The sequence below is a fragment of the Petromyzon marinus genome, chromosome 2 (genome assembly GCF_048934315.1).
Source record: "Petromyzon marinus isolate PM22_M1 ecotype Great Lakes invasive population chromosome 2, UKy_Petmar_22M1.pri1.0, whole genome shotgun sequence".
Taxonomy (NCBI): domain Eukaryota; kingdom Metazoa; phylum Chordata; class Hyperoartia; order Petromyzontiformes; family Petromyzontidae; genus Petromyzon; species Petromyzon marinus.
In genome coordinates, this window is record NC_133668.1 from 1,957,112 (window position 1) to 1,979,974 (window position 22,863).

At 54.1% G+C, this 22,863-nt stretch overlaps 3 protein-coding genes across 9 annotated transcripts in view; 2 read left to right on the top strand and 1 right to left on the bottom strand.

Moving 5' to 3' along the window:
* Positions 1-22,863, bottom strand: part of LOC116949636 (prolow-density lipoprotein receptor-related protein 1-like) — a 289,619-nt gene that overhangs the window by 46,864 nt on the left and 219,892 nt on the right. For all 7 annotated transcript variants that reach the window (XM_076069024.1, XM_032967210.2, XM_032967186.2 and 4 more), the window contains 14 exons: positions 22,466-22,617; positions 22,156-22,280; positions 20,947-21,327; positions 12,907-13,096; positions 12,065-12,269; positions 10,819-11,011; positions 9,691-9,816; positions 8,679-8,807; positions 7,611-7,730; positions 7,126-7,239; positions 6,293-6,442; positions 5,345-5,470; positions 5,081-5,200; positions 1,293-1,421 (listed from right to left, as the gene is read on the bottom strand). In XM_076069024.1, the coding sequence (XP_075925139.1) occupies positions 1,293-1,421; positions 5,081-5,200; positions 5,345-5,470; positions 6,293-6,442; positions 7,126-7,239; positions 7,611-7,730; positions 8,679-8,807; positions 9,691-9,816; positions 10,819-11,011; positions 12,065-12,269; positions 12,907-13,096; positions 20,947-21,327; positions 22,156-22,280; positions 22,466-22,617 (2,260 nt within the window). The remainder of the gene's footprint in view (positions 1-1,292; positions 1,422-5,080; positions 5,201-5,344; positions 5,471-6,292; positions 6,443-7,125; positions 7,240-7,610; positions 7,731-8,678; positions 8,808-9,690; positions 9,817-10,818; positions 11,012-12,064; positions 12,270-12,906; positions 13,097-20,946; positions 21,328-22,155; positions 22,281-22,465; positions 22,618-22,863) is intronic.
* LOC142925696 (galanin receptor type 2-like) lies at positions 14,925-16,569 on the top strand. Its single transcript, XM_076069063.1, has one exon. It carries the CDS (start codon positions 15,778-15,780, stop codon positions 16,327-16,329), a length of 552 nt encoding a protein of 183 aa, XP_075925178.1. The 5' UTR covers positions 14,925-15,777; the 3' UTR covers positions 16,330-16,569.
* On the top strand, positions 16,584-19,309 carry LOC142925695 (galanin receptor type 1-like). Its single transcript, XM_076069059.1, has one exon. It carries the CDS (start codon positions 16,641-16,643, stop codon positions 17,244-17,246), a length of 606 nt encoding a protein of 201 aa, XP_075925174.1. The 5' UTR covers positions 16,584-16,640; the 3' UTR covers positions 17,247-19,309.

The following is a 22,863-nucleotide window of genomic DNA, read 5'->3' on the forward strand; positions in this document are numbered from 1 at the left end:
AGCGGTGCCCCAGGGCACCAGCGGTGCCCCAGGGCACCAGCGGGGCCCCAGGGCACCAGCGGGGCCCCAGGGCACCAGCGGGGCCCCAGGGCACCAGCGGTGCCCCAGGGCACCAGCGGGGCCCCAGGGCACCAGCGGGGCCCCAGGGCACCAGCGGGGCCCCAGGGCACCAGCGGGGCCCCAGGGCACCAGCGGGGCCCCAGAGCACCAGCGGCACCACCTCACGCGGCGGGAGGGTCATCACGCTGCGCTTGCGATCCACAGGTCGCCGGTTCGATTCCACCTCTGCCCGCCCGGCAGAACAAATGTCTACACGCGACAGTTAGTCGATTGGCAAGGAACACGTGCGGTGGGGTAATGGGTGGTTAACACCCCAACGTCTTCCAACACGTCTGGACAGCATAAACGAGGAGACCAAATCACCGCTAGAGCTCGCTCGAGTGGAAGCCCTTTCGCGAGCAGTGGCGTGAGCAGGCAGTTTCAGGGCTGCGCATTTATGTTGCAGTGTTTGAACACAGTCTTCACGTCAGAACTCATTCACTTACGGATACCGAATGGCTATTTCTAAGAGTATTGGCGCAATTAATTTTTTTTTCATTTTTATTCAATCTCACGGAGGCTTCGGAAGGGTTCTGCATTTGGATTGTTGGATCATTCGTTTGTGGTTTACATCTTGGATAAAATAAAGACTACTAGGAGAAAGCCCGGGTTCAGCACTGCCGTCTTCCACAGACTCGGGGTGGATTCAACTTCTCACGCACACGACAATCTCCTCGTCCACCAACCCTGCCTCCCATGCACTAGATCACACGCATTCACCTGTGAAACCTGCAACGTTGTGTAAAACATATCAATTTTAGTGCCAAATATTGACTAACACCGTACCTATTCACCAACAAAAGAACATCGACGCCTCCGTAAATAACACTGCCTTAAAATATATAATTTCCGATGTTTCGGGCAATGCCCCTTGTATTTTGGCCCTTATACAACTCTTAATGAATCCTTTGCTTGTCATGTCACATTGTATACGTATATTCTCCGGCAGTGTTATTGACAAATGTGTGGAGTTTAATTATTGCTGCTGTTGTTTTTTGTTCATCGTGTTTGTGCCAACGCAGCAGCGGCAACAGCAGCATCAAAATCGTTCGTTTAACTTTCCACAAACACGTGATTGTGGCCCACGTGGTGTTGTCTTAGCGACAGCTGAGGACAACAGAAATTTAAAAAAAACCCCATGTACGCTTGCCGACGCCGCCGACGTCGGAGTACAGTGTGAACGGTGCGCGTACCACAGCCGCTGCTGACGGACTCGTCAGCGCCGTCTGGACAGTCCTTGTCGCCGTCGCAGAGCCACGTGGCGGGGACGCACGCGTGCGAGTCCGGACAATGAAATGTGTCGGCTGAGCACGTCACGTGACCTGGACCAGAGGGGATGGGGAAACTACGCTGCTCTCTTGGCAAACAAGGACAAAGATCCCACCACCACCCCCCCCCCCCCCACGTAAGCTTACAATAGACCGTGCTGTTAGCAAGCACCTATTAAGGCCCCCACAGCGCGCGAGAAGGTGCGTGAGTAGCACCTACGCCCTGCTGCCTTTGTTCTCCCCGAGCGCCGATGTTTACGCACCGCAGCAGGCGCGTATTGTTTCAGACTGGGTCAAATCTCAAGTGAGCCCACATGCTCGTCACCATTATTGGTCGTGAGCGGGCATCGGGAGCGCACGCGGCCGGCGTTGTAGCGCAGTGCGCTAATACACCGTGAACACTTACAGCTCCCGCGCTCAGTGCAAGCACAGGGGCCGTCCGTAAATGACGTCACGCACCTGGGGGGGGGGGGGGGGGGTCAGACGTTTGTGACGATGTGTGACGAGCGGGGGGGGGTGGGGTGGGTTTGAGAAATGTGACGTCACATCAAATTGCGCAACTTTTAATAAATATAGGACAACACGTTCTACTTAATTAAATAGACTTTTCAATACATGTTTTCTCCTACAACATTAAATACGCACTACAATGACAATAGTTGAAAGCGATTTGAAGCATGGTTTATTTATTTTGGGGGGGGGGAGGGGCAGAGCTTTGTGACGTCATATTTGAGGGGGGGGGTCTGACTTTTTGTGACGCCGTGTGATGAGGGGGGGGGGGGTGTAAAAAAATCGTCCAAAATCGCGTGACGTCATTTATGGACGGCCCCACAGGACACACGCTGCCCCATGGTGCAAAGCGAGGGCACGTGCAGCAGTGTGGCAGTGAATAGATCGACATCCACTGGCGTTCATGCAGACTCACGCACTATACTTCCAAAGGTTATTGTGGTCAGTGTAAACCTCAGCTTACAAATATGTGTCATCATCATAGCAATCGTGATAATCATCAGATGTGATCTATCCACTGGGGGACAGGAAGGCCTCCCCATGTTGTCGGGATCTCTCATGATCATCATTCTGCAATTGGGTTGCCACACACCACCATTCATAGTTCATAGTTCATTTATTTTCTATAGCCCTGTGAGCCATTCGGCTCTTGAATCGGGTGCAACCGCAACAAACAAAAAACACGAACAAGAAAACATCTTAAAGTGATTATGTGACTGTGCAAACAGAAAATACAGGAAAAAAATATCAAAATATTCCTGAAATAGCACCGTACACCAACGCTGTGTGCAAAAATCCCAGTGGGATGCAAGTCAAATAACAACAACAACCACAAGACAACTAAGGTTAAGGTCATCAGTCTAACTCCGTACTACAATAAACAAAAACATGGCAAAACAAAAAAAACCTTTTCGAAATCACCAAAATAAAAGCCATAAATCCAATGTAACAGTGATCATAGGGACTGTGACCGAATTTTTAACAATAAACTACATAAATAAATTATAATTAAATTATTATTCACTCCCGCACGCAAGATATTTTTGCACTAGAGATTCGTACTTTAAATTTAGCGACCCGGTCATAGCACTCGACTCACATCTGGAAGGCTGTGAGAACACATCTGGGCTGGAGAGCTGACTCAACTCGTCACTACCCTTCTGGAGTCACTTTGCGGGAAGTCAGCAGTGGTTTGTCATAGGAATGTACACATGAGCACTTTGCTAAAGCTCAGTGGAGTTGGGTGGACACTTTGCATTAAATCTTTGCTATAGATTCAAACGTATCTCAAGAAGATACGGTGTGCAGGTGGAGCACAGCTATAGATTGCAATGATGCGACGATTTGAAGGCATTGCTGCCAAGACGTGCTGATGCTGAGCATCCACTTGGCTACGCGGCCGACCCCAGGCCAGGCTCACCGTGAGACGCGCGTGATTCACACGCGACCGAGTGCTGACTCGCTGCACTCTCACGTGATTAACGCCGCGATCATAGCGATCTTCTCAGCATTGAGAATTCAGGTCGATTCTGTTCACATGAACGCTCGCACACGCAAATATTCACACACATATAGACGGTAACACGTGTGTATTTCACAAAAGACCCCACTTAAACGGTGTGCGTCATGCCAGGAGTTTGACCGCGCCTGGGGAATTGGATCAATTGTAGAGATTTGCCGTGTCGAGCAAGGTGACTCAGCCGTAGAACGAGCGGCCCGAAATTATAATTAAAATCGCAGTATTGGGGGTTGACTCGGTCCATCATCCCTCTGCGGTTGATAAATTGAGGACTACTTTGTGGGGAGGACAACAGTTGATTGCCCTATTGATATTCCTTAGGCCGCCGTTGGAATGAGGAATTTCCACCACCGGCTCAGGGCTGCAAACAGGAGATGAGCACTGCCTCGATGGTTATTTTGAGCAGAAAATCCACGTGGACTTTTGAGTTGTTGTTGTTGTGATTGAGAGATTTGCCATCCTGCTTGGGTTTGCATCACGACGGGGTTCGTTCAGCACTACTCCACTCACCAAACAGGGTGGACACTCACCACACAGGACACTCACCACACAGGGTGGACACTCACCACACAGGACACTCACCACACAGGACACTCACCACAGGAGGCACTCACCACACAGGACACTCACCACACAGGACACTCACCACACAGGACACTCACCACAGGAGGCACTCACCACACAGGACACTCACCACACAGGACACTCACCACACAGGACACTCACCACACAGGGTGGACACTCACCACACAGGGCACTCACCACACTAGGCACTCACCACACACGGCACTCACCACACAGGACACTCACCACAGGAAGCACTCACCACACAGGACACTCACCACACAGGACACTCACCACACAGGACACTCACCACAGGAGGCACTCACCACACAGGACACTCACCACACAGGACACTCACCACAAGAGGCACTCACCACACAGGACACTCACCACACAGGACACTCACCACACAGGACACTCACCACACAGGACACTCACCACAGGAGGCACTCACCACACAGGACACTCACCACACAGGACACTCACATCACAGTACACTCACCACACAGGACACTCACCACACAGGACACTCACATCACAGTACACTCACCACACAGGACACTCACCACACAGGACACTCACCACACAGGACACTCACCACACGAGGCACTCACCACACAGGACACTCACCACACAGTACACTCACCACACAGAACACTCACCACAGGAGGCACTCACCACACAGGACACTCACCACACAGGACACTCACCACACAGGGTGGACACTCACCACACAGGACACTCACCACACAGGACACTCACCACGCAGGACACTCACCACGCAGGGCACTCACCTCACAGGACACTCACCACACAGTACACTCACCACACTAGGCACTCACCACACAGGACACTCACCACACAGGACACTCACCACACAGGGCACTCACCACACAGGACACTCACCACACAGGACACTCACCACACAGGACACTCACCACACAGGACACTCACCACGCAGGGCACTCACCTCACAGGACACTCACCACACAGTACACTCACCACACAGGACACTCACCACACAGGAGGCACTCACCACACAGGACACTCACCACACAGGAGGCACTCACCACACAGGACACTCACCACACAGGAGGCACTCACCACACAGGACACTCACCACACAGGGCATCCGCTTCGTCCGACTGGTCGCCACAGTCGTCCTCCCCGTCGCACTTCCAGTGCCTGCTGATGCAGCGGTGGTTGCCGCACTCGAACTGGTCCCACGCGCAGAGCAAGTCTGCAACACAGCCGCCACCACCCCGTAAGGTCCCTGCCCCGGTCAGCATCGCCACTCCCGGCATCCCGGCGCGATGCGCCCGTCGGTTACGTTTCGACGGAACATTAACAGGGAGACGAGGCGGTGCTGCAGGCGCCCACTCACTGCAGTTCTTCTCGTCGGCGCCGTCCAGGCAGTCGGGCTCCGAGTCGCACTTCCACGCGACGGGGATGCAGCGGCCGTTTGGGCACCCGAAAAATCCTGAGCTGCAGCTCAGAGAACTCGGCCGCTCTGCGAGGGAGCACAGGAGGGCAGTGCCAGAGTGAGGGCAGGGCTAGGGCGAGGGCAGGGCGAGGGCAGGGCCAGGGCGAGGGCAGGGCAAACGCGGCTGCACAGAGGACACGGCGGTGCTTGCACGTAGGAATCGCGAGGCAGGGAAGACACAGACGACGAACCAAGCGGCAGGCTCGGAGGCCGCGTGTGCATGGGAGGCCCAGCTCACCCTCCAGTGCCTCCTGGTTTGGAGTAGCTCAGTACTCAAGGCCTTCACATTCCTGTAGGAGCATGGGTGTTCACGTGAAACCACCAAATTCATATATTCGAACAAAGTTCCTCGGTAGTTTTCTTAAATCGTTAAATCAGTTGATGATGCTTCAGTAATGCCCAGAAGCATACTTGATCACGTATCCGAGTCCACGTCTGCATCTGTTTTTGAACATCCAATATATATATTTAAACGTATTTTATCTACAATGTTTAATTTAATGGATATGAATATGGGTGAGTGGTATGGATAGGAGGTGACTGGGTGGGTGGAGTAGGTGGGTGGTGTGTATCAGAGGCGACTGTGGGTGGGTGGTGTGTGTGGTGTGTATCGGAGGCGAGTGTATTGTGGCAGTTGGGTGGGGGCGATGACTGCGCAAATTATCGTAAAATAACTGGATGCTAGACAGATTAACGCACAACCGCAGGCTTAGCAGCTATCGCTATGACAAATGACCTGGAAGCATTTGTGCGAGGTGTGACGCGAGCACGAGTGGCCCACGTGTCCATCTGCACGTGGTGCTCTCATCAGCAGCTGCAGGGGTTCGGCCCGTCTCCCGCAAAACTAACTTCTGCAGTTCTGCTCATCGGCGTAGTCCCCGCAGTCGTTGGCGCCGTCGCAGATCCAGGCGGGAAGCAAGCATAGCGCCGTCGAGTTGCAGCTCACGTAGCCGGACGCCCGCACGCCCAGCCGGTGGAAGTGGCTGCAGTCCATGACGCCTGCACATGACACCCGGCAGCGCAGAGCGGAACACGCCCGAACAAATCTGAGATGCGTGCCATGGCAGCCAACACCATCGGCACCGACGCAGAGGGGCGGATAGCCTCGGTATTATGGCGCAACGTCACATCCGGTGCTTGTAATTTGCTGTTCACAGCCAACTATAGGGAACGCATACTTTCAGTGGCGCATTGAACCATGCATCGGCTGCTCACAGTCTACGTGAAGATTGCATAGAGAGGACACGGTGATGGATGGCAGGGAACTGTCAGCACACGCACGTGCCTGCCCGACTCGAGACGTGGTGACAGGCTCCCCTATACCCTTTGCCGGCAGCTGCTTTCCTTTTAGGAGCCCCCAAAACGCCGATTCCCTTGCACTACATAATCTAAACATGCATTCATATCATTTTGTAGTTGTAATTTTCCATATGATAAGCCACTTTGTTGAGCTATCATTTGTGTCCAGGTCGCTTCTGAAAAATAAACTAATAGCTCAGTGGGCTTTACCTGGTAAACATAGTGCTTATTTCATGACCTTTTCTACATTTTGCACTCTTATCGTGCTTTTCTATTGTTTGTTGTTGCAACGTTCTGACCCGCCCCTACTGGACATCTGTTGAAAGGAGCTTCAGAGCTCGTCGGATTCCTCCTGTTGCTGACTTGGGATCCGCACGACGTACCGCAGCCGACCTCGTCCGAGACGTCGTCGCAATCCGCCAGCTGGTTGCAGCGCGTAGCGTTGGGGAGGCACACGCCATTACCACAGCGGAACTCATGGTCCGCGCACGTCGCGTCTGTGACGCACGCAAAGCCAACACACGCGCGCGCAAAAGTCACAGAAGGGTCCCCCCCCCCGGGTCCGCGTGCCTGGCCCGTTCACGTGCCACGCCACGGTCTTCAGCCACCCGAAGCCGTCCACCTTGCAAGCCGCCGTGCATCGGCGCGCAAAGCGGCCGAATATTTTACCGCCCAAACATTTTCTCCAACCGCCGTGAGGAATAGCGGGTGAATTTGCTTACAGGTATAACAACGTCGGCTCAATGAATTGGTCTAAATTTTCTTTTAGGTGGCGGCCCGGGGTGCATTGTGGCATTGTTCCATGTGCGTACGACGCACGATTGCATCGCTAGACAAGGGCCTTTATCGAAAGGGGCTTTCCTCTCACTTTTGCAGGAAGTTTCATCCGAGTTGTCTGCACAATCGTTCACTCCATTGCACCATTTCTCATGCTCCATGCACCGGCCGTTGAGGCATTTCTGGTAGCCGCTCTTGCATTGACGGTTGTCTGCAATAAAAACAAGGAAGTGACGAGTGCTCCGCGCGTGACGTAGTACAGGAAAAAAAAGGGTCAATTTCACGACCCACTCCAGTTCATGGCCAAGAAAAAACCCCACAACGGAGCAATGTGACGATGCAGTTTTAACAACGTACGGGAAGGTGTGCAATCATTGCATGTACAAAAGCTCTCGGACTTACCCAAACCACCAGCAACAACAGAACTGCACGCATGGCCATTTCGTCGTGGAGACCGCCAACGAAAGTTGGCCACCCCCAACAGGCAGGAGTGAAAGGGAAGCACAACTGTCGACTGCTGGTGTCCTCGTTAGGACTCACCAGTACAGTACGGTCATCAATGTTCGCTGCTGCAATACGCCACTGGGAAACCCCCCTAAAAATGTGGTGAGGACGAACATTTACACCTCGGGGACCTCATTAGTACTTGCCCAAAATGATTGTGACAGCATCCTCAAAGTGTTGGGATTCTTAACCGAGGCTCGTGCAAGGGTTACGTCTCGTGATCATCGGCGCACACTCGCGCAACCGGTACGCACACCGACGAGGATGTCTCATCCGGTTCCCGTTGACTGTTGTTTGGATTGCAGATGCAAAAAAAGCGACCCCCATCCTTTCCGACGCCCCCTCATTCACCACTGAGGCCGCCACGGCGCGTTCCTCTCTGCCCAGGGGCCGCGGAACATTCTGTCGGCGCCACTGAGCCACTGAGTCCGTTGGGGTGGGTGAGGTTGTCCGGACACCCGCGACACCCACAGTGGCTCTCGAGCGGTGCTCGGATTTATAGCTGCCCTCAGTGAGGCTGCTGTGATTTTGAGATTTAATTTGCGCTCCATGGAGGGCGGGGGGGGTGGTGGGGTTTGAGTAAATCCTGCTGGGTGGCAGGGGGAGGGCATTGTGGGACAGCGGAGGAGCGTGGGTGAGGAGGTGGGTGGCGTACCGCAGTAGAGGGACTTCTCGTCCGACTTGTCCTTGCAGTCGGGCACGCCGTCGCACGTCAGGTAGAAGCGGATGCAGTCGCCGTTGGTGCACTCGAATTCGGTCTGCAGGTCGCACCACCTGCCCTTGGCTTGGGTCCCCCCCACCGGCCACAGAGAAGACGTTCGGTGAGGTCAGAAGTAACGTCTCCTAGGTCAGTATTCAAGTATGGGAGCAAAGGGCTTCTGCTCGTACGTGAAATGAGCAATGGGTGGCAAAAACTGAATATGGCGGTCGAGGTGGTCACGGAGAGTGACGTGACTTGGGCAACCCGAGACTAGTTATGCATTTTATTGTTTCCAGGTTAAATGCCCGGAGTTAAGCGAAGTCACTGATTGTAAAAGTCCTTCTCAACCCCATGATGTTGTAATTTGAAGCGAGTCAGTGAATTAACATTTCTTATTCATGAGCTACGGCTGACATTTCCCATCTTAACGTTACTCTCAACTCTACGGTCACAAAATGAACACGTGACCCATTCAAGCTCCTCGGCATTATAAATACATAAATAAACGTGCAACCGAATGTACTCCAAAGCCCCTTGCATGCCGTACCCACGCACCTCACTCCCATGCACATCACTCCCACACATCTCAGACCCACGCATCTCACTCCCACACATCTCAGACCCACGGATCTCACTCCCACACATCTCAGACCCACGCATCTCACTCCCACACATCTCAGACCCACGCATCTCACTCCCACACACCTCACTCCCACGCATCTCAGACCCACGCATCTTACTCCCACGCACCTCACTCCCACGCATCTCACACCCACGCATCTCACTGCCACGCATCTCACTGCCATGCATCTCACTGCCACGCATCTCGCACCCACGCATCTCACTCCCACTCATCTCACTCCCACGCATCTCGCACCCACGCATCTCACTCCCACACATCTCACTCCCACGCATCTCGCACCCACGCATCTCACTGCCACGCATCTCACTCCCACGCATCTCGCACCCACGCATCTCGTTCTGTCCACCAGCGTCCGCTCCCCGCGGCACTGGCATGTCACCTCGCCGTACTCATCCACCAGACACAGGTCCTCGCACCCGCCATTCGCGTGCTTGCACGCCGAGAGCATGCCTGCGTGCACACACAAAACGACGAAGATCCCCCGTGTAGCCTAAACAGACTGTTGGGGCAAGTGAGTAGCAGCACCTATGAAGGCCGGCACGGCACGAGAGGGGGTGGGTGGTCAGCGCCAAACACGCCAGACCGACTTTGTTTGCCCAGTGGCGATGTTTACTACACACCACACCCAGGTACTAATTTAAGGCCGAGTCGACCTAGGGGAGGCCCAGGACCGGTTCAGGTCTTTGTCTTGTGCTGTTGGCCGTGAGCGCGATTCGAACTCGGGTCGCCGGGTTCGTAGCGCAGTGTGCTGACGGCAGCGCCGCCGCTCCAGTGAGCCCCAGCGCCGGCAGGAGGTGTCGCCTGCTCTCGTCACGCCGGGCCCATGCGCCGCACGCGATGCCGAAAGGTGCCAGGGTTTGGTTGCGGCAAGAGAAGCCGCCAGAGTTGCGAAGTGAGAGGTGGCGAGCAAACGACCGCGCGGCATCGTGACATTGCAGCATTGACACTGGATGAGGTTATTCACTTGAATGGAGCCGATGCTCTTATGGGCGTTTAAGAGGCCGTGGTTGCAGTGGTCAGAAGACTGGACTGAGGTCGCCGGTTCAACCTCCAGGCGCGGCAGTGGAAATAATCGGCAATTTTCTTAAATGCCCCCCCCCTGCAACCCTGTCCGCCCAGCGGGATAAACGGATTTAGTCGATCAGCACGTGACATGTGGTGGGGTAAAGTGTGGATGGCTCCCACCTCCTCCAAAGATGCCGGGCCTGCATGGAAGAAATCTCCACGAATCCCCTTTCAGAGGGGCTCTCTCCAGAGCGTCCCTCGAGCGGAAGAGGTCCCTTCACGCCAGCGAACAATTGCAGGGCTGTTCCTTTGCCTTGAACCCTCTATGAAGCAGCCGTCCAAGGGCTGGGTCCCACAGAAGGCGGCAAGGCCACACTCACAGCGGCCGGCTACTGCTCGGGGGGGGGGGGGGAGGGGGGGGGGCTGTGCCAGGGCCCGGAAACTCACAGCTGTTGGTGTCGTTGGCCAGCGCGACGATGCCCATGGGCTGCTGGCGAATGTCCCGGCGCAGAAGGGTCAGCTCCTCGCCCGTGTACTTGTTGGCGCGCAGCACGGCGCGCCGCACCCAGTCCGTCCAGAACAAGAAGTCGCCGTACACGGCCAGGCCAAAGGAATGCGTGGGCTCTGACTGGATGATCACCTGAGACTCACGGGGAGAGCGAAATGAAGCGAGGGACACGGAGGGAAGCAAGACACGCGTGAAGTCATCCCTTGCAAAGCCTCACCTCTCCTCCATTGCCCATTCCCCTACTTCTTCTTCCCCACCCCACTCCATCCCGTCCCTCCCCTGCCCTTTAATAACCCCAATGTGCCCTCTGTTACGGTCACTCAATCCTTGGCCTTTGCACGCCCTTCCCCCCCCGCCCCTTTGCCATCGAAAGCGCCTTGACTTAAGGCCCTCTATAAATATAAAACAGGATACAAGGATTGGCTTCGACATGAAGGAAGTGAATAAATATGGAGTGGCCCAAGGGATGGGACGTGGAGATGGGAGGTGCACCACTGCACTACGGGATCGTGGGAGCTGCTGGCCTCGGCCTGTAAAGGATTTTTTTTATCCAGCAGTGGATTGATCACGGCTGACGACGATGAAGAAAGTGAGCGGAGGTTGAGAGCGGCTAATGCTTCCCGGAGTGCACAAAGCTGTAGTGTACATAGCTGGGTGTACAGCAGAGGGAACACGGGAGTATGGGGAAAGGCTGTCAGGGATTCATGACAATAATGATTTTAGCCAAAGTGCTCGCCACATATTAACCGCAAATACCTTGATGATCTCGTCAAGGAGAATAAACAATCAAACGAGCCCCAGTCATCTTTGCGGATTTCGGCTCACCATCGAACAGAGACGGTCACTGCATCGTGCACTTTCAGATATGCTCCTGCGGCCGTCTGGAACGCTCTTCCTTTCGATATTTGGAAGCCACTGGAGCAATGCACTGTTAAACCATCATCTAGATTGAAAAGGCATTTCTTTAGAACTGCTTTCTGTGTTTAGTTTGTTGTCCTTCCCCCGCACCTCCTATTAGCACGGTTGGCTACGTACGGCGCGAAAAAAGTTAAACATACTGTACACGTACTGTACATAAGAGTCAAGAACGGTAAAATTCTGTCCCTCTCAGGAATGGGGAGGGGGGGGGGGGGGCAGAGGGGAGGGGGGGCAGGGGAAGGACGCGGAGAGGAAGACGGCACTCACATAGCGGTGAGAGCCATCATACTCGCAGCGTTCAATTTTGTCGAGGGTGGCGTCAGAGAAGTAGATTTTTTCCGCGCGGTGGTCGATGGCCAGGCCGTTGGGCGAGCGGATGTTGCTGTTGACGATCACTCGCACGCTGGAGCCCGACAGGGAGGCACGCATGACGCTCGGCCTCTGCTCGTTCCAGTTGGTCCAGAACATGAGGCTGCAAAATCGAGTGTCGATTAGCAGCGTTGGCTGTGTTTACGGTGCGAAAGAAGTTCAACGACATGCAACGCGGTGTGACCAGCGAACGGCAGCACACTCATGATGAAAGTGTGCAGCAGCAGCAGCCTCCTGCAATTGATTCTATAAAAATAGGCGTTCGTTCATCACGGCGTAATTTTAAACAATTACCTGTCACATCCATTTTGTTTACTTATTAGTGAATATTTGGGGAGCTCCATTTTAGTTCACTCGAGGTGACACGCTTTTTAGTTTTTAACCGAGCTAAATTACGTTTGCCACGCTAATGGAATTTCAGTCATCGATAATGAAATCATAAAAAATCGCTTCATAAATTCAATACATTTTTTCTCTCCAAATAAATAGCGCACAGATTAGTGGAACAGCCTCGCGTGTATGAATCCGTGTATGAATCCCTGTATGAATCCGTGTATGAATCCGTGTATTATTCTTTTTGTACGCCAATGTCACGACCCTGCCACGGGGGTGACGTCACGACCATGCCACGGGGGTGACGTCACGACCCTGCCACGGGGGTGACGTCACGACCCTGCCACGGGGGTGACGTCACGACCCTGCCACGGGGGTGACGTCACGACCCTGCCATGGGGGCTCACTCGAGGCACTCGTCCATGGCGAAGGAGCGCGGGTGGTCGTCGGCAAACAAGGTGACGATGGTCTCGCGCTTGAACGCCCCGTGCCGGGACTGGTCGAGCGAGTGGCGCACGATGGTGGACGTGGTGTAGCTGGTCCAGTAGAGAGCGTCCCAGCCCTGGTGGTACGCCAGCCCTTCCACCGAGCCAACGTCTGCCAGGGTCGGAGGGGGAGGATCACATAAAAATCACGTGAACAGGCACACGCACATACACACAAAATAAAAGACAAACATTCCCCATGTAGGTGATATAAAATTGATGGGGGGTGGAGGGGGGGGGTCACCTCCGATTAGCACGGTCGGCTACGTACGGTGCGAAATAAGTTAAACATACAGACGTACGACTTCTGTTAGCGAGCACCCATTAAGACCTGCATTTGCACGATGGGGTGGTGTTGTTAGCACCACACATGGCCATCTTCCACTCCCCAGGGCTGATATTTATGCACGGCACAAGGTACCCACTTCACCTGGCCTCGGAGAGGGTGCGGAACTGGGCGAACTTACATTAGAATCAGAACCTTTCGTTATCCTGGAGAAATCCAGGGCAAAGAATATTATACATTCTAGATTTGAAGTTTTCATGACTGCAGGGATCCATACTCTTTGGTTCTTCCGGTAAAGTCACGTAGGTAGAAAATAAAATAATTGAATTTTTATTTATTTTATATCTACGTGACTTTACCGAAAGAACCAAAGAGAATATCATACATTGCCAGGAGTCAAACTCACAAAGAGGTACGTACGAGCACATGCACGCATACCCACGCACACAGATAGTCACAGGCGCACGGAATCAGGAAAAGGCACACGCACATGAAAACAAACGTAACAGAACCAGACAACAAAGAGAGAGAGAGAGAGATCTCCCGCTCCCCCACAGCCATTAAAATGTTGGAACAAAGTAATATCAGCGAGCACCCCTTTAGGATGGCAACGTGCTCAGGTGAGTGGCGTGGTCAAGACGATGCCCTCTAGGTCGCTACCTTTCAATGACTGCATCAGGTGCTCGTTTATTTTTTTTCACCTCGAGCGAAAACATTTCACACGTACAGCGCTTTGTGATTTGTCAATGGGAGACGCTGTTATTAAAACAACAGATATTATCATCATTGTAATTACAATTTGTGATTGAGTATTAGATAGGGATATTAACAAGTTAAAATATCCACGAGCCAAAATAGAATCCATGGTAGGATGCTAATCAGTGCGCCTCGGTTAACCACAATAATATTAGACATGCAGAGACGTAAACCCGCACGTACGATTAGCACGGGTGGCTACGTACGTACGTCCGAGTGTAAACTTCACAGGCAATGGAAGGAAAAAGACTCGCGACACAAGGGGAGTGGGGAGCGTGGAGCTGTAAGACATCGACCCAACCAGTGAACGTGGGCGGTGGTTGGACACATTTCTTGCGTAATTTGCGGTGCTGCGCGCTTGGAATTCAATGTCAAGAAACGGAGCCACGCCGAGAGCCACGATGCCTCCGCGTCTGCTTCGGAGGTACAAAGAACGCGGCGTCTCATCAAAGGCTCTGGGAGGAGGGCCTGCCGAGGGCCTGCGGGAACAATCGCGCGTCGCATCCTTCCTACAATCCCTCTCCGTTCACGGTTCGCTTGTTGCTCGCGAAGTCGGATGAGCTACTCGAGACGTATTTCTCAGCTGCTGTGCGAACCTCGTGAACATTATAAAAATTACCCACGCTCCATAATAGCAACTCCACGCGAGATGCATTCCCACAACCGTACGGATTGCAACCCATGTCATCTCAGTCAACGGTTACAGACTTTCTTATAACAAATTACCTTCAATAGTTTGAAGCCAGACAAATAATTTAAACGCAAAAATGAACCGACAAGGCATTTTATTTTCCATTTGCAATGTTCTCCAGCGAGATGGCTCAGAATGCAGCTATACAATTTGCTGAAAATATGCACATTCCCAGCACAGACTCAATTAGATTTAACAACTCTACGGAGACGCTCTCAAAACAAGAGCCGTGTCAAAAAACAAAAAATCCTTTGAATGTTACGAGGGAAGGAAAAACAGCACGTGCCAAGGGGCGCACTCCCGAAGCTGGGGACTGGTACGGAGGACCACTGGGGGGGGGGGCGGGGGCAGGAATAGATGACTTATTAAATCCTGCTGCATCCCACCACCTCCTGCCACAACAACGAGGCACGGGTGAACATCGGCGGTGGTGTGGAAGCGAACAAACGGTCTCGACGAGTGTCGGCGCGGCTCCTTTGAGCGCTCGTCTGGCCGGCGAACACAGAGGGCCCGCGGTTTTCTCGGCGAACTTTGCCGTCTTTATTCCCACTGGTCAACACCGAACGCCGTGAAGGTGTAAAAAAAAAACGTTTGAGAAGGAGTTGCCAACGGAGGTATTATCCACGGGGAGAAGCTACTGAAAGGCAAGTCGTTAGGCTTTAAAAGTCTTTTAACGTAGCTTTACAGGCATACGGGAGGTTACTCGTCAAAGGGAAAAATAAACAGAACGGTGCCCGTTTATGGACGTAACCAGCTTGCAAGAGGGCAGTAAAAATAGGGGGCCAAAGTTCGCAATTTCGGCTCTGGCCAGCGGTGGACGAAGCAGAAGAGGAGCCGAGGCAGCGGGAAGGCTGTGGGAGCAGCCACGGTCGCGAATATCACCGCTCGACCCCGCTGGGGAGCTCAGCAGTAAACCAGCCACCTCAGCCAGCGCCGGTGGGAAAAGCGGTGAAAATTTCACCGCCACGAATAACCAAGGTTAAGCAACGGCAACAAAAAAAGGTGGTCGAGTTTCAAGGTTTCATCGGCGAGTGGTCAACCGACGCCCGCGGTATCGACGATGGAGGGGACAAAAATGGCCATCGCGTCGGACGTCAGCACTTCGGCACCGGCCACCCACACGGCGGCGGCGTCCGGAGGCACGGCGGTGGCGTCGGCCTCGTCGTCTTGGAGCGGCGTGGCGATCCCCATCCTGGACGCGGCGATCCTCGTGAGCGGCGTCTTGGGCCACGCGCTGGTCGTCGTCATCCTGTCGTGCAAGCGCCGGAAAGGGCTCAGCGGCAGCCGCACCGACATGCTGCTGCTGAGCCTGAGCATCGCCGACCTGACCCAGCTCGCCTGCCTGCCGTTCAACTCCGCCTCCATCGTCCTGCACGAGTGGATCTTCGGCGCGGCGCTCTGCAAGCTGCTCAGCTTCCTGGCCACGGCGTGCACCTCGGCCAGCGTGTTCACGCTCACCGTGCTCTCTCTCAACCGGTCAGTCCCCCCCCCCCACCCCGCTCCACGCTCCCCCCTCCCGTGCTGCGCCGTTTTGTTCGGGAGCTCGCCAGAGTGGAATGATGCCTCGAAACGCGGTCAACTTATTCTAACATGCTATCTATGCGCAGAGTGAGAAGAGGTGAATCACTAGCTTGAACTTCTTTCGCACCGTACGTAGCCAATCATGCTAATCAGAGGTTGCGAACCAGCGGCTCGCCGTCACGGATGCCTCCTTACAGAGGGCCAATCCACGTCGTAGGAATGAAACGTTTCCAGGAATGACTCGGGGAAGCTGAGATATGATTGCTGCTCCGTGGATCGTTTAAGCAGAGGCACTCTTCGTGATTTTGCGATCGTGCCGAGCGCCCTGACGACCGATGGCTTCGCAGGTACGTCACAGTGGCCCACGTGAGCTGGGCGTACCGCCTCTCGCGCTCGTGGGCCATGCACGTGACCATGCTCGCGTGCATATGGCTCCCGGCGCTCGCCATCGCTCTGCCGCAGCCCATCTACAACAGGCTGCACGTGGAGCCCTTGTACTGCCTGGCCATCCACATGGTGGACAACAGCAGCAGCCACATCGCCTACGCCTCCGTTCTGTTCATCAGCTGCTTTGTCCTGCCGCTGCTCATTATCAGCTTCGCCTATTGCCGCCTCGTCTGCTACGTGAGCAAGCGTCGGCGCAGCCCATCGAGCGAGCTGCGTGCGTCGCGGGGCCCCGCCTTTGACAATTACAACCAGCGGCTCACCGTCACCGTTGTCCTGCTGGTGGTGGCCTTCGTGGTGTGCTGGCTGCCGTCGTACGTGGTCATGTACCTGACGGCGCTGGGCAAGCAGTCTCAACTGAACTTTGAGATGTTCATGTTGGCCCGCCTGATGTCCTTGACCAGCCTGGTGATCAACCCCTTCATCTACGCGTTTCTGTCCAGGCAGTTCCGCAGGGACCTGTGGGAGGTGTTCGAGTGCGGCGCGAGGTGCTGGGTGCCTCGGGGAAACGACGCCAGGGTCAATCCCTGCCCACGCGCAGACATTTGCGGTGACACGGCCTAGCAGGTTAAGAACGCTTGCCCACTTGTTACGTTAAAAAGCCAGCCGCCCTGGCGACTGACCTCGGCAAAGCGCGCCGCCTGTTTCACGGCAGGCTTCGAAGATCCCGTTACATCATTGACGAGAGCAGGCTCTTGTGTGCCAGCGTCGTGTGGCTCGAATTTGTGAAGAGATTTACCCGCAATTACTCGAATCAAAATATGCAGGGCAAATCATCGCCACCGACTTGGCAGGACTATCCTTTAAAGAAACTCACGAGAGTCTCTTTGAGGCTTTCGTGTCGTAAATAACCGTAGTAATAAAAATTTATAATAACATTAAATGTTTTTATCCAAAAGCTGGGCAACTGATCCATCCATTGCGACCAAAATAATTCACGGAATAAAATGTTAATCATTCTCCACCCGAGGCTCCCACCTCAGCGACGTGCACTTTAAACGCTGTCAAGCTGAAGGCACGGACCGGGGCGGGGGGGAGGGGGACGGTGCGGCAAATTCACAAGACTCCATCGATGCGGCTAATTACGGTCTCGTGAAGGCAGAAAATGGAGCAGAAACAATTCTCGTCCTCCGCTCTGTTTTGGCAGGAGAAACAAAAAACCCGGGGTTGAAAGGATATTTTAGGCATTTAAATGAGACGGGACATTTTTTTCCTCTCTCTCTCTCTCTCATAGTGATGATTGTTTATCTCCCGAAAAGTTGCCTGGCGACATCACCGCAAGCCCACGATTTGCTGCCAATAAACCCGTAAAACGGACGTCTTTAGTGCCATCTGCAAATGTTCTGCCTCGCTTGAAATGAACATGCCAGCAATTCATTTGTTAAATGAGGTGGCGTTCGGCTTGATGGTGGGTTTCGATACGGCAGGCGCAGAAATCCACCGATGTGCAAATAATGATCCATCAAGATCGTAAAGAGCAGGTGTTTACACGATCCCGCAGCTGGTAATGGCAGTGGCAGTAGACACGCACGCACACATACATACATCAAAACTAAACCAAGTTAATTGCGATACTCATTTGCATATATTGCAATCAAAAAATATTGAAATTAAATCCGCGTAAAGATTTGACAACTCTGCCGATTAAGGTTTGGACGTGAACCAAAGACGTGCAGAAAATGGTGCCGAATAATTAACATTGTTAGTTCATTACCGACGTGATTGTGTGTTTAGCACAATTATGCCAACATTGTTACACGAGGCTTCCTGAATGTCCGTGTTCGTGCGAGAAATTACGCGCGGTGTCGTACCTGTGTACGTGATTGCTTAATCACACCACGCATTTATCCCCACGGACATTAATAACTATCACACGATGCGCATTTTGACATAATTACTCTGAAATAGATGATGAATTTTTGTTTCATGAACAAAAAGGGCCAACAAAAACAAACACCTTGCAAGGGTGCACTGTTGCATGAATATACACGGCCTGTCAGATTATTATGCAAATTCTGACGGCGGGAATGCAATTTCCTCAAATTCACTTTTAATTTTTTATTCCATTACGGCCAAAGCCGTTGAGGCTCGCATTTGCACGAGGTTTCTCTCGCAAAAAATGCCGGCAGAGATTGATGGAGGTGCACGCAGCTATTGCGTTATCTGCCTCCTGCCAGAAATCTCTGCAGAGTCCGAGTCATCGTCTGACAATCTGTTGGGCCAGCTCCTTTTGTTGACGCCCGACTCGTGTTTTATGAATCGTCGCTCGCAGCGAAAGGCGAGCGTGCACGTGCACGTGTTCGGAGCACCTCTGGGGGTGTGCGCCGAGCGCCCAACACCGTTGGCGGCCAGGTCAGGCGTCTCTGGATTGCTCATTCAGAGCCTTGTCGTGTTCGAGTTCGCCGGCGTCGTTCTCCCTGTAGCTCGCGCGAACGTCTTTGGACGTGCCGCGGTTCACGGGGGGAGGTGGTGCCGCTCGCGATGTAAACCGGCGGTCAATCCCATCAGAGAGACAGGACTTGGCGCAGGCTCCCGGGTGTCCTGGTTGAAGAAGCGTGTAATGGGAACTTGCACAACGGCAGGTTTCCTCAACCAGGTGTGGCTAACAGAGTTTAGCAGCGTAAAATAGGTGGCGCACACAGTTAATAGACTCTCCACCCACCCCCCCATGTGTGCTGCGGTCCAGTGCCTGTATCAAAAAATAAATAAAGATTTTGCAACCTGCACCCAACACCCGTACTTCACTCAACAACCTTCTTCATTGCTTGACTTAAAGCTGTCGTGACTGCACGAAAGACCCAAATAAAACTCTCATTGTGCTTATGACTCAATAACCTCACGCTGAACACCACGTGGTGCAACCTAACACACGTCACGCTGAACACCACGTGGTGCAACCCAACACACGTCACGCTGAACACCACGTGGTGCAACCCATCACACGTCACGCTGAACACCACGCGGTGCAACCCAACACACGTCACGCTGAACACCACGTGGTGCAACCCATCATACGTCACGCTGAACACCACGTGGTGCAACCCATCACACGTCACGCTGAACACCACGCGGTGCAACCCAACACACGTCACGCTGAACACCACGTGGTGCAACCCATCACACGTCACGCTGAACACCACGTGGTGCAACCCATCATACGTCACGCTGAACAAAACGTGGTGCAACCCATCCCACGTCACGCTGAACACCACGTGGTGCAACCCATCACACGTCACGCTGAACACCACGTGGTGCAACCCATCACACGTCACGCTGAACAACAGGTGGTGCAACCCAACACACGTCACGCTGAACACCACGTGGTGCAACCCAACACACGTCGCGCTGAACACCACGTGGTGCAACCCATCACACGTCACGCTGAACACCACGTGGTGCAATCCAACACACGTCGCGCTGAACACCACGTGGTGCAACCCATCACACGTCACGCTGAACACCACGTGGTGCAACCCAACACACGTCGCGCTGAACACCACGTGGTGCAACCCATCACACGTCACGCTGAACACCACGTGGTGCAACCCAACACACGTCGCGCTGAACACCACGTGGTGCAACCCATCACACGTCACGCTGAACACCACGTGGTGCAACCCATCATACGTCACGCTGAACACCACGTGGTGCAACCCATCACACGTCACGCTGAACAACACGTGGTGCAACCCAACACACGTCACGCTGAACACCACGTGGTGCAACCCAACACACGTCACGCTGAACACCACGTGGTGCAACCCATCACACGTCACGCTGAACACCACGTGGTGCAACCCACCACGTGGTGCAACCCAACACACGTCACGCTGAACACCACGTGGTGCAACCCAACACACGTCGCGCTGAACACCACGTGGTGCAACCCATCACACGTCACGCTGAACACCACGTGGTGCAACCCAACACACGTCGCGCTGAACACCACGTGGTGCAACCCATCACACGTCACGCTGAACACCACGTGGTGCAACCCATCATACGTCACGCTGAACACCACGTGGTGCAACCCATCACACGTCACGCTGAACAACACGTGGTGCAACCCAACACACGTCACGCTGAACACCACGTGGTGCAACCCAACACACGTCACGCTGAACACCACGTGGTGCAACCCATCACACGTCACGCTGAACACCACGTGGTGCAACCCACCACGTGGTGCAACCCAACACACGTCACGCTGAACACCACGTGGTGCAACCCAACACACACGTCGTCACGGAGCGTTGGTACTCACTGTCGACAACGACCTTGCGCTCCGTGCCATCCTCGTACACCTGCTGGATGTTCGCGAAGTGGATGTCGCTGAAGAAGATCCTGTGCCGACCCCGGGCGGAGCCGGAGCGCGAGCGGTAGTCGAAGGCGAGCGCGATGGCGTTCCTCATGTGCTCCGCGTCCTCGAAGTTCCGCACGGGGGAGTTTAAGTTGCGCTCGTCGAAGAGGTGCACGCTCTTGAGCACGCTGCGCTCCGAGTAGAGCAGGTAGGTATCGTAGGCGTCGCACGAGGCGCCGTCCGCCGCCACCAGCCCGTGGGCGCAGGCGCACGCCCTCCGCCGGGCGCCTCGGTACAGGCACAGCTGCGCGCAGCCGCCGTTCTTCACCGCGCACACATTGGTGCCTGCGGCCGGTGGGGAGGGAGAGGGGGAGAGGGAGCGGCGCCAGCCAATCGGAAGAATCGGAATCTTTCATCTGGACCTGGAGGGGGGAATCTGATGAGCTCGCGAAGCTCTTTTTTTCCGCAGACGTCCAGGGTGGGCGAGGGTCAGCAAGTGACGGTGTGAGGCAGCCCGGGAAGAAGCCTCCTTAACAAAGGGTCTGGCAATTACGACTGCGATTGCGTATTCCGTCTAATGAATGGGGACTTGCAGTGAAATCGTCGTTGTAATCGCAGTTAACTTTGCTGCCGTACTTGTAATTATCATTTACCGCGGGTGTGAGTTCTGGATCCGGGTTACAAACCAACCACAATATCTCGCGCTGCTTCGTCTGTCTTGAGCAGCTGCGCGTCGCTGCGGTCAGCGCTTGGCTCATCATGGTAAAGGTTGCGAGTACAACGTCTGAACGGTGGTAGACGCTGTCCACGGGCATCATCTCTCTGGTATCAACCGAATGAGTACCAACTCTGTGGAAAATCGCCGATGACTTTCCAACGGAAAGACTGGCCACTGCAATTGGGATTTTATTATTTATTTCCACCATCGACTCCTAGCCAACGCTGGCTCAAGTGCTTGAGCAGGGAGACCCTCTCGACTTTGACCTAGAGATGTCATGAATAAGCATTTGGCAATGAAGCACAAATAATAATTGTCAAGCTTCACCTTTAACAGCTTTGAATTTGAGCATTGCAGGCATGCTTTGTTGTTGTGAATTAAAATGTTCTCCATTGTGCCCGTGCGGATGCGGATGTGCCATTTCGGGGTGTCTTCGTGGCCGCGTTTGCGATCACCTTTCTGCCTGTCCCTGTTGTACACCTTCAGCTCGTTCAGCTGAGTGCTGATCCCGGTCCTCAGGTCCACCGCGTCCGCCGTGTTGTCCTTGCTGCCCCTCTTGATGGAGCCGCTGTCTTGCATTCTGCACGGCGCGGGACAGTCACGGCGATGAAGACACGACGCGGTTTTAAGCACCTCGATCAGCACGGTCAGCTGCGTGGGGTGCGAACGGAATTCAACGTACGCACGGGCCTTCGCGAAGGGATGTCCGCCCTGCAGCCCTCACAATGGGGCTTAGGCGTGGGGGAACAAAGGGAATCCGCTCACCGGTCACTCCAGTAGATGTGGCTCCCGAAGACGGAGACGGAGAACATGTCGCTGGTGGTGGCGACGAGCACCACATGCCGGTTGGCCCCCGTCTCCAGGTCGACGCGCTCAATCCTGTCCGTTTGCCCGTCGCACCAGTACAGCTTCCCCTCCTGCCGGGTCGAGTCGAAGAGTAAAACTCAAGCCGCTGCGGCGGAGGGAGTCCCAGATGCAGTCCTCGATGCGTTTAATCCTTCCCACCGTCGCTTCAATGGAGTTCGCAATCACTGGCCGTTAAAGCGGTTGCTTTTCGTTTGGCTTTCGACAAAGAAAGTGGTTCGACCATCACGGTTGTCGAATGAAGGTTGGAATTCGAGTTGTAGTGAAGAGGGAGTTGTTTCAAGTTGTCGAACGAGGAG

What these genes read in the sequence shown, in the direction of transcription:
- LOC142925696 (XM_076069063.1), top strand. Translation starts at nt 15,778, where the DNA reads ATGGAGGGGACAAAAATGGCCATCGCGTCGGACGTCAGCACTTCGGCA.
- LOC142925695 (XM_076069059.1), top strand. Translation starts at nt 16,641, where the DNA reads ATGCACGTGACCATGCTCGCGTGCATATGGCTCCCGGCGCTCGCCATC.